Genomic DNA, 15822 nt, shown 5'->3' with positions numbered 1-15822 from the left:
CAGGTTTCATTGTCATAGGCAGTTGTTGACGAAGCACTAAGTTTCACTTTGACATTGCATAATGCTGTCTCTGTTTGGTGTAGCTGGCCATCACGATGCACTAGTTTGACTGCCAGCTCATGTAGGTAGCCTATATTTATGTATCTCCCCAAAATGTGTTGCATGACTCAGACATGCGCAAAAGAATGTAGTAATCATGACATGTTTGCCTCAGCTAAAATTAACTTTCCACATTGCTATAATTTTGCTTTGGAAAGTCGGCGTGAGCAAACAAAACTACAAACAACTTGTAACAGCAGACTGGTCTTAGGGGGTGACATAATGTGTTGCGGGCTCTTAATCAAAGTTGATAATCGGTGTTAGTATTAGTCCAGCTTAACATCCCTCTAGAGAACAGTTCGGCAACATATTCATGTTTGTCTCTCACAAACACGCTGCCTTTGCATAAGGGATGGATTGCTGTCCCACCCGGGCTGAGACGTTTCAGCACCAGAGCACGTGGACAGCGACAGACGCTGTGTCTGTGGCGCGACCGACCGCCGTTTCAGCAGCGGACAGCGCTCACAAGTGAAGTCCAGTTTATCATTGGCCCGCCCCCCCGCCACCCTAGTCAGCAAGAAAATCGGCTGTGCCTGTTAAAGCTGATTAAAATATCTATTTGGTTCTCTGATGAGTGGATAAACCACCTGACATTGCTACTGTAGGACACCGGCACTCACTGTTCAACGGCAATAATTTATTTTCTTTTTGTCTTTTATTACAGCCACAATACGAAGTAAGGAGGGACCCTGATGAGGTCTTCTACAGGACCACCTCTTCCTAATCTACCAGACTGCATCTTCCAGTCTTTCCAAGTGACCGAGTGACTTGAGTGAAGATGATCAAAGCGGGGTCTCGGTCGGGCACCTCGCTGCCCACGGATACGATGGACATCATCCGCAGCAAGACCCACACCCGCCGAGTGAGGCTCAACGTCGGGGGCCTCCTCCACGAAGTCCTGTGGAGGACGCTGGACCGGCTGCCCCGCACAAGACTGGGCAAACTAAGAGACTGCAACACCCACGACTCTATCATGGAGATATGCGACGACTACAGCTTAGATAGCAACGAGTACTTTTTCGACAGGCATCCCGGCGCATTCACCTCCATTCTCAACTTCTATCGCACCGGAAAGTTACACATGATGGAGGAGATGTGCGCCCTCTCGTTCAGCCAAGAGCTGGACTTCTGGGGCATCGACGAGATCTACCTGGAGTCCTGCTGTCAGGCCAGGTATCACCAGAAAAAGGAGCAGATGAACGAGGAGCTCAAAAGAGAGGCCGAGAACATGAGGGAGAGGGGAGGAGAGGAGTTTACAACCACATGCTGTTCCGAAAAGAGGAAGAAACTCTGGGACCTCTTGGAGAAGCCTAGTTCATCATTTGCAGCTAAGGTACAACTCAGCTTTTCTTATTGCCACACTGCCAGGGCAGATCAAGTGAAAGTAGAAGGTAACCCAGAGGGTAGCAATGGCATGCAGCCAACAGGCCTATATTAATTAAGTTTTAAAGACTTAGCCTATCTCTCCATCAAAAGCTGGAGGGAGGGTTGCTGAGTAGAGTTTGGTCATATAATTATTAGGGTTTAAATTTAGAAAATGGTTTAACTTCCAGAGGCAATCTCTCTTTGAGACTGGCTCGATCTGATGTCTGACTTTCTTTTAACCTGCTTTTAATCTGTCATTTTCAGTAGCTGGTTGGGGAGGGGAGGGCAGACAGGGAGAAAGATGTTGTTGTACTCAGGTGTGAATGTCAAAGCCGTTGGCAAAGTTTTGCTTATTGAATAGCATGACTTTGGAAAGTAATTGTGTTGCTCCACTTAAGACAATAATCTTAACTAGGTGTACTTTCCTGAGAAAAGACTTGAGTGCTGTTGTTGTGGCGAGTCAATTAAAACTCTTTTTTGTTGTTGTGCATGACAGCCCTCATTGTCTCCCTTTTACGGCTTACGTGTTCCCAAGCCAGTACTGTCAGAAAGCTGATCTCAAGGGGTAATTATTATTGAATGTTTGTTTTTAATTTGCAACACCAGAGAGGAGGAAAAGATTGACACTTCGTGTTAGAGTTTAATCCATGTCAGGACTGCAGGAAACTTTCCTGCACAAATACATATTTTTAGACCATCACACACCCCACCTCCTTTCAACAGTCCTCCACTCTCACTTCATTAGCCACCCCTGCCTCATTTCCAGTCCAGTATTCAATCATCGAGCTCATTACCAGGCTCATAGCCCACACTCCAGGAACAAGAGTACTTTACTTTGCAGGATCAATGGATATAGTCATGTTAACAGCATTTTTAAGTGAACTGACTTTGCGAAAGATGTGACCGGGTCAATATTCAATTAAAAATGTTAAATAACCCAGTGGGGTATTACAAGTACAACTGTTTGGGGAATCTGCAACATAAAGAGACGTTGCCGTTTTTTGTCACTCTAGCTGAGAGAGGGAAAAAGTTCAACAAATGATCTGCTTCACTTCCATTGTGCGTGTCAGTCTTTCATTTTCTGAGCAATATTTTCACCATGCGTGTATCACTTACGTTTGTGCGCACAGAAATATGTTAGGAATACATGAAACCTCTGGTATTCCAGCCACAAAAGATATCATGGTGGATACATTACTCAAAGAAACACCTCCTTGAACAGGGGTTCCTGCATAATTTATTCAGCTCATCCACTGAAAGTGCCTGCTCTATCTCTGACCTTGAATTACTCAAGCCCTTAATTATTTTTCTTAATTATTCAATCACATTGGTTAAAGACATGCCATATTTAAGAGTGCCGAGTGCCCCTCGGTTTTCTATTGAGGCTTTTTTAAAAACACCACACAGTCAAAGCATCCTCCAGCACCAGGTCCTCTGGTATGCATGCTGACTTACGGACCTCCTGGCATCAGAGATATCAGTGTTTGTTTGATTAACAAGAAAGGAAGTTTTACTTCCTGTGGACAATACAGGCTGCCCTACATGCTGAAACATTTGTTGGCCTCCACACACTCCTACGTGCAAGACAATGTGCTCTAATGATGCCTCTAAAGCTGTTTGTTTGTTTTTTCTGCACACTAGTGCCCCACTGCACACAGCTTTTTTCCCACCCCTGGGCCCTGCCCCTCAAACAGCCCACCACTGCATCTTCCACAAATTGTATCTACGAAACAACTCCTATCTCCAAGAAAAAGAATGTAGCTGAAACTATTTATCACCACTGTATGTCTGTTTGGCCACATAGTTTATTCATATTTTGTTGTGATGCAATCAATATCCTCTAAGCCAGCAGAGGGAGCTATACTGGATTAAGTAATTTTTGCCTAAGGCCTTTAATAATGTTGGTCATCATTTTTTAAATTTAATTAGACACGTTTTGGATTGGTTGATGTTGATAAAAGCTGGTTTATTGCATCTAATAACTCAGGCTATTGTTGCTGATATTAAAATAAATCCACTTGAAATCCTCAAGGGTGTATTCTGGGCACTGTGTTATTGCCAGTGTCTATTAATAACATAATTTTCCAGGCAGATGATGTTCAATGCATATCATGAATCCTTTGTTTTAAAGCCAGGGTGTGGGACTTTTACAGATGAACATCTGTTACATTCAAGCCCTTAATGAATCATTCTGCACCTTATGAATGGAACTGTCAAGGGGGTAGCTGAGTGAAGTGGCAGGGAACTGAGGGGTGTGGACCCAAATGCAGACAACAGCAAGGCGAGAGAAGGATGCACTTCAAAATAAGGTTTATTCAAATAACTAAACAGGCTTACGTGGAAGCTCGGTACAAAAGTCCAAACAAAGGTAATCCAGAAGAATGTAAGACAGAGTAATCCAAAACCAGAAATCCAGGGAACAGCGCACTAGGCAGAACACTCAATGTAGACACAAGGATGTGACAAAGACTGAAAACAACTGAGGACAATATATACACTGGTAAACTAGCAGGGAGGGAAGCACAGCTGAGATACATCAGGTAATCAAACAAAGCTAGACAAGGACACCAGGTACACAAGATTACCAAAATAAAACAGGAAATAAAGTATACAGGAACACACAAGGACAGATCTACCAAAGTAAAACACAAAATAGGGAAAGACCGCAAAATCAGGACACTGACAGAGACGGGACCAAACAGGAGACTACACTAAAACATGGAGATATAAGACTAAGGACTAAGACAGACCATAATGACAAAACACAGAAGTACACACATCAGGAAAACACTAAACATGAACAAAAGCACAGGACTAAGGAAATTATGTTAAAAACCAGAAAACCACAGGGAAAAAATACAACTCATAACAGGAACTAAATGAAAGTACATTATTCTATGATATTCTTTTTGAATGATTACATTTTTTAATTGCCAACTTATTTAATAATACTTCTGATTGTTCCTAAATGTAACAATGTTACCTTTGTGTTTCTTTAAAACATAAACCTGATTTCAGTGAGAGCACGTGAGCAAATATATGTTTGAATCTGAATATTTACTCAGCTCTGCTGCTGTCCACTGAACTCACAGGACTACAAATTATGAAATAAAGGTCTGGAGCGTGACAAAATCCTTGTAACAATGTTTACTTTGCAAAATCATAATAGGCTCAAGCCATGGTCCATGGCACACTCATCAATGATTAATCGACTCCACTTTGGAATTATGCAAGTTTCTGTAAAATAATTACACAACAAGCACAAGTTTCCACCTCGTGGAGTGCCCCTAATACGTTATTGTGCATTTCAGCATTGGCTCATGTTTCTGCTCCACTGAGGTTTTGTCATTCAGTTTGAATCTCTTTACAAAGTCAAACAGAGAAATAGGTACACTGTTGATGTCCTTCTCCCGTGCTGGCATGCAATCAGCTAAACACATCAGTATATGCTGTGTACAATGAAGGGGCCCAGAAACTTTAGAATGAAAGCAAGGGTAGGGAAGCAGGCGATGTTTGACAAATAGGGCCATTTCCTTATTGTTTGGTTTCCATATGAGACAGAGAACAGTAAAAATGCCAAATTGAGGTTAAATGGGAGCCATTAAATGCAATCTTGTTTCTGAGGCTTAATTGAAGAGTTGCATCAGTGAAATGGCTTGTTCCCAAACACATATTCCGCCTCATTTATTTTTCAGTGCTGATGAAATTTTAATTGGACATTAATAAAGCTTGACTTAATGCCTGAGAGAGATAGTGGGATCCAAATATCTATAGCTCCAGACCTCCCCAAAAGTACACATAGTCACCAGTGCTTGCTGTCATACAAGCCATTTTTCATGTCAAAGCAGCAGTGAAGGACACCATGTGTGCAGCCAGTCTGTCTTTCTTCTTGGGAGTGTTGAGGTATTACTAAATAGTTTTAGACCCACTTGAATCTGCATTTCGACCACGGGTCTGCCCACTAAATTATTTAGCATAACAATATGCACTCCTGGAAAAACTTGCAGGTAATCATTTCATCAATAAAAGATTATGCTTTTGTTGATGCAGAACACAATGTGCTGAATACCTATGTCATCATTTTAGTGTGTCCTAGTGGGAGGAAAGGGTACGTGGGCTGTAAATGAAACTTGCCTGTGTAATACTGCATGTCTCAGCATGCATCTGTTGCTCAATTCCCTCTAAGGTGCAGCTCAATCTCGGAGGGATCATAGTCACCCTATAAATCAAACTCATTGGCATTAGAAAGTTCAGTGTTTAAAACTCTGTGTGTGATGACTCAATATTTTCTGCCAATTATTTTGTTATTTTAAGAGATATCTCTGCCTGTTTGGTTTTTGTCTGTCTCTTATACTCTTATAACTGGTTTTGAAAAAGTCAAGTCTCAGTTGGAAAAAGGTGATCTCATGTACTTCCATGCACCAATCAGGATTTATTAAATTTAAATCATGTGATGACAGTTAAATATAGTATGTTGACAGGCCACCATCAATGACATCTGATGAAATATTTTGTTTGTACTTATTTACCCACAAATAATTGATGTAAAAATTTCAGTATTAAATATAATATAGTAATGTTATATATGTATTACATTGTGTCCCCTTTCATGGTTGTAGGTGTTAATATTTATTTAAACAGTTGTATTACAACATCAGAATAAATTATTTGTAGATTATCCCAAGAAATATACCTTGTAGTTTACCTAACACAGTCAAGGCATCCAGAATATAGATCAAATTAGCATATTTGTTTTATTGAGTCACTATGCATTAATTAGAATTAAATGATAACTATTTTAACTCATTGTTTTTTTGTTTTAACATTGTATGTATAAGAAAATGTATGTGCATGAAGTCATAAGTGTGCACAAAGAATATTAGGTCCAGTAGTATGCGAAATTAGCTACAGACAGATACACACACGCCCACACACAGTCAGACACGCACACACGACCAAGCTCATGATGACCTTCAGGCTTACGCCTGGCAGAGATAATTAATGATTGTAGATACATTTAATTTATAACATATAACACGCAATGTAAGAAAAAGGCTCAACATATCAAAGAGACACAACATAGACAGTTACACACAGACACACACAGACAAACAAAATTGGATTGATAATCTATTCCAGGCATGGGATGGGATGGAGGATGTGGTTAGATATTGAAAACTTGAATTCAACTACAATATGGATATACAGTACATTATGTTTTACAGTACAACTTAATGGTAAGTTGGTTGACGATAATGATAACTAAGCAAATAGGAGCAGGGTCTGATTGTTAAATTCCTGTTAAGTTTTTTACAGAGTCTAAAAAATAGTGTTGACACATACATCTTTCACTTTACAGACTTGCTTGCTGACACTTCTACACTCTGGGAATTTGAATTCTTGTCTCCTAAAAGCCTTGCAGCATTCTCTCTACCCACTGAAGCTTTGGTCCAGAACAGGATACTGAGCTATAAAAACTGACACTTAGTTCTTTCGCCTTGGCAGAGGCTGTTTGAACTAATTGCATGGAAACTTCTCCTCTCCTCCCAGAGACGGCCATGACTGGAGGCAGTTAACTGAATTTCTTTACCACACATCAGATACGCCCGATTGGCTTCACTGTAAGCACATTGCTTTGTTGTTTGTGAAGTCTGAGATTACTCTGTGCATCCGGGCGGTGGCTCTGTGTGGATATCAGGGTGGAGATATCCACGGTGTTCTGTTACCTGCTGCACATTCACCCCATACAACCTAGCAGATGACTTTTTGTAAGAATGGAAAGAAATTAATGGCAAAGACCGCAAGGCAAGCTGAGTTGAGTCCCTGACCCGCCACTAGAAGGGGACTATGATGTGTGACTTCCCACGGACCACTGCGTGCTGATAGCTCTGCATGAAGGAGTGCAGTCACTCATGCTAACCTCCAGCACTGTGTCACAGGAACTGCAATGGGTCCAGCAGAGATGCGGCAGTCACTGTGATTTTATGGTCTCTGTTTTTATTTCCAGCAACGGCTCTGAGTAATAGAGCTGAGAGTTTCCTCTGTCTCTTTGTGTTTCTGTCTATCCTTCCTTCCCTACCTTTGTCTTATGGTACGGCATGGTGTCCAACAAGCTGTATTTTATCAGTTGTTTTCAAGGGTTGTTGCTCTGAGACAGCAACTTCCGTTGTGCTTACGTGAGCTTTGAATAGCCATAAATCAATGACATACATGTTTCCCAGTTGCCAGAGTAATTGCAGTGCCAGGAAACGCCGAGTGGGCTAACACAGAGTCACAGCGACTGTTTGGCAGATGGAAGTCTGTTTCTGTTTTTCTTTTATTGTACTCCCTTCTCTCATTATTCAAGTAACCTAATCAGCATGTAAGCGCTCATTATTGCACAAATTCTAATTAAAGATACGAAGAACTCTATAAATACATTTGTTTTATTCATCTAAATGCATAGAGATAATAGCTGTCCTCATATTCCATAAAGGAAAATTCCTTTTCTAGCTTTTTATAGTTAACTCTCAGACCGACAGCTCCCTCTGCACCCATTGAAAAATGTATATTATAATTTATATTTATTAGCCATATTCCAGATAGAAGAGCTAGATTATTCATAGGTTTAATCTACTCAAACTACACACAGACCGTCCATATACTGACATGCACAACTTTTTAATAATGCCACCAGCCGTTTTTAATGCCCGCAATCATTACATAATCTTTTCTTACACTTTGTCTGTTGACACCAGTTACAGCCACAGACGAATAGGGTGGCATGTTTAAAGGCTTTGGTCAGAATAGCAAAGTGCTAGCATGCTTTCCTGTTTTGTTTTTGCTCTGAAGCTTTTATATCATGATACCGATCTTTAGCTCTATTTACATTTTTGGGCTGCATGTGAAGATCGTTCTTGTGTAATCCTAACCATACAGACTCTAATGAAGCTCTGCTCTAAACATGGAGAGACATTAGCACTATTGATTTACATCTTGCCTTTGTGCTGTTTGGTTAGCGTGCAACACATGAATAGAAATTCACCTAAGGAAGTAACACATCCCATCAGAGTGGCTGCTAATCGATAGAGAAATGCTGCCCATCTGTGAACTTCAGAGGTGAGGATTGAACAGTTCGTGTATTGGCCAGTGTGTGTTCTTTGTTCTATGTGCAACCTATTTGCTAAGCCGAATGATTTTCTCCGAGACTTCCAAGACTTCAGAGCAATCAGAGCTTCCACACTGCATTGGAGGCAGTTCCTTATAACTGCACCTTTAGCTGCTTCATGTTTTTTCATTAAGCTTCTACTGAAAATTATGTGACTGCTCTCCGGTTTATTGAGATGTTGAAGAAATTCACAGACAGTGGATGGTAAATGAAGTTTTACCCAGGCACTTCTTTTCCATTTCCTCAGAAATTACCAATGACCGCTGTTTCAAAGAACCGGATTCTGTTCCTGTGGTCTATAAATGACTTCTTTCATTGATGGCGGTGCTGTGTTACCAGCATGGACAGACTGCTCGCTTTGCCTACCAGCCACTGTCTTCTCCTTCTGAACCTCTTTTGTGTTTGACTTATTATGTGACTACATAAATTACCTAATGCACAGACTGGCTATACATTAATTCCTTTTCCCCTGTGTGGCAGTACATTGGTTCATATATTTTGAACATTGTAAGCTGGTGAAAACCATGTCTGACGTTTTGGAGAAAACAAAGTCTTCATGTATGTTTAAACAGCCGTGATTTAATTAGACAATGCATGGCGAGGGGTGTATAGTTGTATGAAATTTTCCATCTGAGGTTATAATATGGAAATTTTGAATAACAAGAAATTAAACATTGTTGTCATACACACAGTTTCTCACTCAGGACTAAAGTACTAAAATCAGATCAAATGACTGTATGAGAAACGGGTCTCTTGTTATGATGAATCAACAGAAAATGATCACCCAACTCTGCAGTTCCTCTCAGCTCTACTGAGAGTTTTAGCATCTTGCAGCTCATTGTTTTGGTTTTCTGACCCATAACTTGAGTCATGTCATAATTTGACTGGGCATTTGCCAAATACCGGTACTGTGATGTGAGCGGGTAGAAATAACAAATGACAAATAATTTATATGTCAATTCGTTTTACTAGAGTACAGTGGCTCCTCTCTACTAGTTTGGAGCATATGGTTTCAGGAAGAGGGTATTCAACTGCAGCCCTTTGGTTGCCCTGCAGTTTCCATGGAGAGAGGTGATCTAGTACGCTACATTAGCTTATCGCACAAGCCAGCTGGGGCAACACTGTCTGCTACACATGCACACGCAGACTCCCACTGCATAGCATCTCTGTTTGACAGACCTACAAAATCCGTGCTTTATTTTTAGTACAATGCCTTATCTGACTTTCCTTGTATTCTTCACACATTGGCACAACTGGGTCTGTGGCTGTGGAGGGCTTCACCGACGCTGACATTTTAAAAAGGTGAGAGGTCAATCGCGAGGGGACGGAGACACTTTGCAGCAGACCATCATTCATTATTCACACGGGCCTGTCAGCGAGAGAACATCACTCAAGAAGATGTAGAGTGGCATGGGCGCTGAACAGTCACCAGCAGAGAAGTTTCCATAGAGAACCCAAGACACTGCTTGTTAAGCTACGGTTGCACGCCAGGCCAATGTTTTCAGCGCTCACTCGGCGGGCTGCGACTGAAAAGGTCAGTTTCCCGCCACCCTTACAGGAATGACAGGCATGACTGAATAAGAGCAATGAAATTCTGTAATCCATTCAATACATTTTCTGATAGCAGATATATTTTCCATGGCGCCTGTAATCCATTTCCGATCTTGTACAAATTCTTCCTTTACATGACAATGCTCTCTGATGTTGCAGTTTTGGCTTCTTACCTGAACTCAAGAGCTACATGTGCTTTACCCTACTTATCATCAACTGGTGACTACGGAACAAAAAAATAGCTAATGCATTTTTAACCAGCTACCTTCGTCACTGAATAGTTCATCTGGTATCACTTAGCCGTCAAGCGAAATAGTAAAAGAAGCACAGTGTAATGGAGAAAGTTTAGAGCTTTGTCCTTTTGATTAGCTACAGTACCAGAGCTATGCTATACTTAACATCCACTCCTAGTCTTTGCTCCTTAACCATGATATCCTCTGGTCATTTGAGATGGTTGAAGGAGAAAACTCAGACATCTTTAGAGGTAGCTGAGTGTGGCAGAAAGGATTGCAATACTATTAATTGTAATGCAAGTTATGCTGAAGCTACAGTGCTACTCTCTTGCAAATAATTTCTTCAAAAAGCTATTTCTGTATGACTGAGCATGGTTTAGGAAGTCAGGGAAAGAAAACATATAGCAACACATAGCCTACTGTAATTACTATCCCACTGGTTTTATGATCTTTGAAAATATGGCTTACTATTTGGGATAGGACTGGTCACATGACACACAAGGGTAGATAAGGTTTAGCACACATATTCAAATCAGCCTGTTTATTCTTTCTGGGTCCATTAGCTTATTGTTGTGTGTGCTGTGCAGAGAGGCGCTAGCTTTGTTAAAAGAAAGTGGTCTGGGACTTAAATGATGGCAGTATCTGAAGTGCACGCACAACAAAACAGACTGTACCAAAAGTTTTACTACAAACAAAAAACGAGCACTTAGAGACAGCATGTAGAGATTCAAACACCAACAAAAACAAAGTTCACAGCGGCTGCCAGACTGTGGAACAGTAATTACCTGAACTTGATACAGAACCCAACACCTGAAAGCTCCATGGATGAATAGTCTATAACAGGGGCCAATTAACACAAGCTCACCTCCCAATTAACACACGATCACCTCCAGTCTCCCACTGTGGGGCATCATGTTTGCCATGTTAGAAGCCTGAATTAAACAAAGAGTCTGGTTGCAGTTGTGGTGAGCATATCATCTTGCATCCTTTTGATGCTGGTGACACATTTAGGCGTGACAGTACAGTAAACAAAGCATACTTTTTTTCACTAAATAGCTTCTAGCAAATAGAGTAAGGATGAAAAGCAAACGCAGGAGCCATGTTTAAATCCTGTCATCTGCAGTTCTCATTTTACAGCTCGCATTCAGAGTGAGATGTGTGCATTCACATATAGAGAAGAAAGCTTTAGATCATGTTGTGTGTGTGTTGTTTCATAGTATACTTCACAAATGATCCCCTGTAGCGTGAGCCAAGCCCCTACACAGAGCTTGTGATGCTTGGTTTCTGAGGAAGGCCCCGGTGTGGTTTATAGAGATAATGTAGCTCTTGAGGTTGGGTTGGTTTGAGTGGGAGTGAGGTGAGAGGTTTTTTCAGGTGTCCCCACCTCTAATGATTGTCTCAGATTAAGCCAGCACAGTGAGATAAGATCTTGCTTTGTTGTGATGTTCCCGCCTCTCCGCTCACCTGTGTGGACCCAAAAAGAGCAGCAGTTGCATTGTGTGAACAGAACTAAGGCAGTGCATCTCTCTGCTGATAGAGAAACAGTCATGGGGAGTTCAGTTACTGAATTAATGTGTCCGCCTACTCTCTTTCATTCTTATGGGACAAAATTACTCATTCAAACCAAAGCAATCAATAATGACAGACAGTATGAAAAAAACAGAAGGTGGAGTATGTTTCTTACTATTTAATGACTATTGTATGAAAACCAAGGATCCCAGCATGCATTTACAGAGCAAACTGAGTATAAGCTGTGGTCTTTTCAACAAATACTATCCCCCAAGAGATCCTGGTGGATTTTTTAATAATGTTTGCACAAAGAGATTTAGAAGGACAATGCAGAAGAGGTGTAGTTGTTAATATCATACAGGGTGTTGCTCATCTTAATGAGGCACAGCCTGCGAGGAGTGATGAAGCCACCTTAGTGTGACATCTAGCACAGCAACAGCAGATTTTCAACACAGTAGCACGGTAATGGCACTCCTCTCTCAAGGGGCTTCTATATATAAATACACAGTCACACATATGTTTACACACACATACACACACACACACACACAACACACACACACACAGACACTACCTTGCACGTTTTCCTTTTAGCTACTTTTCCCACTCATTCACCACTTGATTTGAAAAAAACATGCACACACATATCCTTAAATAGACTCATTGATGTTGTAATTTAGTTGATTGTTTGCGATGGGTTAGAACATTTTCATAGGACTACATCAAACTGTTAGGCAGTCATCTAATTTCCCAGCAGCAAACTGTCAGATTCACAAGTAGTTTTTTTCTAAATCAGCAAAGGTGTTCTTACATAACAGAGGGAGAGAGAACGTGTGAGTGTGGGGGAGAAAGAGACGTTTGTTTAAGATAGACTGGCACTGGCAACTGACTGGTGTGATCGTAGTGTCTGAGGTGACAGAGTGGTCATAGGGTTGTAGTTTTACAGTGCACTCAGTGCTTCTCGGTGTAGCTTAAAGTGCTGTCAAATAATTCAAATATTTATTTGATGAGCACAGAAAGGCAATGAAATCTACCTCTTTTGTTTTTTGTTTTCTTTAAAATTTTCAGAACTTTTCCCGAAACATGTTGATTCACTTTTTTGTTTAATCGGTACAAAAACAGAAGTGGAAAACAACAATTCACTGTGTTATGGGGAGTAACATGATGGACTATTTCTTGGATGGGCGCAGCAACTTCCTTGACTCTCCACTGGTTCACTGGCAACTTTACAATGACAACAATACTCCAGGAAGTCACTGCACCCGGCCAACAAATAGTCTGGGACGTAACCCATTGTAAAACTGCAACTAGAGATGCTCACAAGTCTTTGAGCAAGAATCCAAGTCAAGTCTCAAGTTTCTCGTGGTTATAATGAAGTTGTATCACCTGCTGCGTTCAATCCAGGCTGCTTAAAACACTGCATAGCTATGAGGGATTCTGTAACTGTAATCTGTTTTTCACTTACAGAGCACAACCATGTAATGTGCAATACAATTAATGACAGCTTATTAACTACTGTAAGTAAACACACTCCAGAGACTCTCAAACCCAGTGTAACTTTAACTAAATAAAACTGTTACGTTACATGATCAGCAATAAACCCGTAACCTGTTTAACACTTATAGAGCACCACCATGTAGCCTAATGCGTCTACAACTAATCACAGCTTATAAACTACTGTAAGTCAACACATCCCCCAGACTGTCAAACCAGTGTAACATTATAAGTAAATAAAACTGTAACGTTACATGAACAAAAATACTTGTGACCTTTTTTCAGCCAACGTTAATAATTAACGTGATGGCAGCCAGCGGGACGTAAATGATTACATTAATCAACCACCACAAGTTTGGCAAGCAAAAAAACACTCATTCAGTCGGAAGCAAGAAGCAAGCTAACGATAGATGGCCAATGCTGAGCTAAACATGTTTACTCACCACAAGTAACCTATTTTGCATTCAGCGCTTCTTTGTTTGGGCCTTGTTGTGTGACGTTTTAAAGCCAAAGTTTTTGATGAATGGCGCAGCAGCTGCCGAACTTTGTTGTCCTCTCTGATGTGTGGCCGCGCACAGCTGATACTACGTGTTACGTAGGCAGGTTATAAGTAACTGAGGGAGGGGAATAACAACAAGCTCTTCAGATGTTTCCTAAAAATAAACAATGTTCACGAGTCCCACACCTCGAGTCCGAGTCAAGTCTGAAGTCTTTTAAGGACGAATCTCAAGTCGAGTCACTGTGTGCGCGACTTAAATCGGACTCGAGTCTGAGTCTCAAACTCAAGTCCCAATCTCTGGGATTACACAAATGTATTCATCACAGCGCTTTAGAGGTGTTGGAAGGTGGATTTTGTTACCCATTGCAGAGCCAGGCTTGTTATTTCCCGTTTCTAATCTTTATGCTAAACTAAGCTAAATTGTTGCTGGCTCCAGCTTCATATTGAATGGACAAGTTGTGAGTGATTTGACCTTCTCATTTAATTACAAGAAAGCTAACAACCACATTTTCAACTATTTCTTTAAATAAGGAATAGCCAATGGTGTGCACTTTAACCAAAGTACATGGGCTTGTTTGTCCATGTTTCCTAATGGCTGCTGTAATTGGTACCTAATGGGTGTTTCATTTGCACTTGATGGCTCAGAACAAATAGACTAATGAAGTTTCTCAGAAACCCAGAAATGATTTCCCACAGAAACCCCACTGAAGTACCACAGAGTAGACAATAAGAAGAGGTACAGTACTAAATACTGTCTGTGTTTGTGTGTATTTACCATGCTTGTCTCAGTGAGTGCTAGTGAGAAAGAGAGACATGGAGTGGGAAAGAAAAGCTTTTCTGGGTCAACATAGTTAAGAATTGCATTATCTCTTTCAAAATGTGTCTGTTGTAGAGGTGTTAGTGGAGCAGGTCTGGGTTCGTCTGCCAGTCAACTGTGTATTTTATCTGTCACAAAGTTTACTGTATGTTGTTCTACAGGCATGCAACAGATGCACAGCCAGGCCTGTCAGTTACTCATACAGTGATGTAGAGACATTTAAGTGGGAAGAGAAAAAGTCAATTTAAAATATGTAGAATTCAGTGTGAACATATGGTGATGTGAGAAAGGATCCAAGGCCATATCCTTGCGGTAGCTGTATGCTAATATTGATGGTAATTGAGACTACTGTGGTGTGCTGACTGAGGAGAAACTAATGTTTATTTGTTGTAATTACATTTAGGAGTAGTGCTTTGGGTAGCAGTATTTTAGATGAGCTATCTGAGATAACTCTGTTTGTCAGGATGACACTACAGAAGAAGTCAGTTAGGAGCATCTGAAATAAAACACCTCCTAAGGTAGCTCACCTGAGACCATGTGGCCAGTCAGCACATCGAATGACTAACATATGCAGGTATTTCTCATTAAAAGGATCCCAGAAAAGTCCTTGACATGTATCTAAATTTATAGTCTGTCCTTAGCATGCCGCACTGCGTTACACTAAGAACCAGTGTTGCTGATAGTCTGGCAGTGCAGAGTGGGTGGATTGTGTGAGTTTCAATCACTATCCCACTAATCTCTAGGCAGCAGTCCCAGGAGTTCCTGTTCTTCCCAGTCTACTGCCAGAGCCTCAGCCTACTCACTGCTCTCATTTCTCTCGTCCCTTCCTCCACCTACCAGACGACAGCCACGAGCACATCACCTTACCTCTGTCTGGTGTGAGATATAGGCCACAGAGATGTAAAAGCATGTTGGACTTAAGTGGGAAGATAGGAGGAGAGGATGTGTTTCACAAGCCGAAGGTTAGGAAATTATGGATGACCTGATGTGCAAAATGCTTTCTCTCCTGTCCACTTTCAGTTCGTTTATATGGTAATGAACACTACTGGAAAGGGGCACAGTCACGTGATATGCATTTAAAACTGCCATCTAAAGCTCATAATTGTTG

At 41.0% G+C, this 15822-nt stretch overlaps 1 protein-coding gene across 1 annotated transcript in view; it reads left to right on the top strand.

Moving 5' to 3' along the window:
* Positions 1–734: 734 nt before the first annotated feature.
* The window catches only part of LOC119886966 (potassium voltage-gated channel subfamily B member 1-like), a 37248-nt gene continuing 22160 nt past the window's right edge, over positions 735–15822 (top strand). The window contains exon 1 of the mRNA XM_038697983.1: positions 735–1432. Within this exon, the coding sequence (XP_038553911.1) occupies positions 878–1432 (555 nt within the window). The 5' untranslated portion in view covers positions 735–877. The remainder of the gene's footprint in view (positions 1433–15822) is intronic.

Source organism: Micropterus salmoides, unplaced genomic scaffold, assembly GCF_014851395.1.
Source record: "Micropterus salmoides isolate LMB-PRFRI ecotype aquatic unplaced genomic scaffold, ASM1485139v1 Ms_hic_scaffold_4, whole genome shotgun sequence".
NCBI lineage: Eukaryota > Metazoa > Chordata > Actinopteri > Centrarchiformes > Centrarchidae > Micropterus > Micropterus salmoides.
This window is presented reverse-complemented; position numbering and strand designations above follow the sequence as displayed.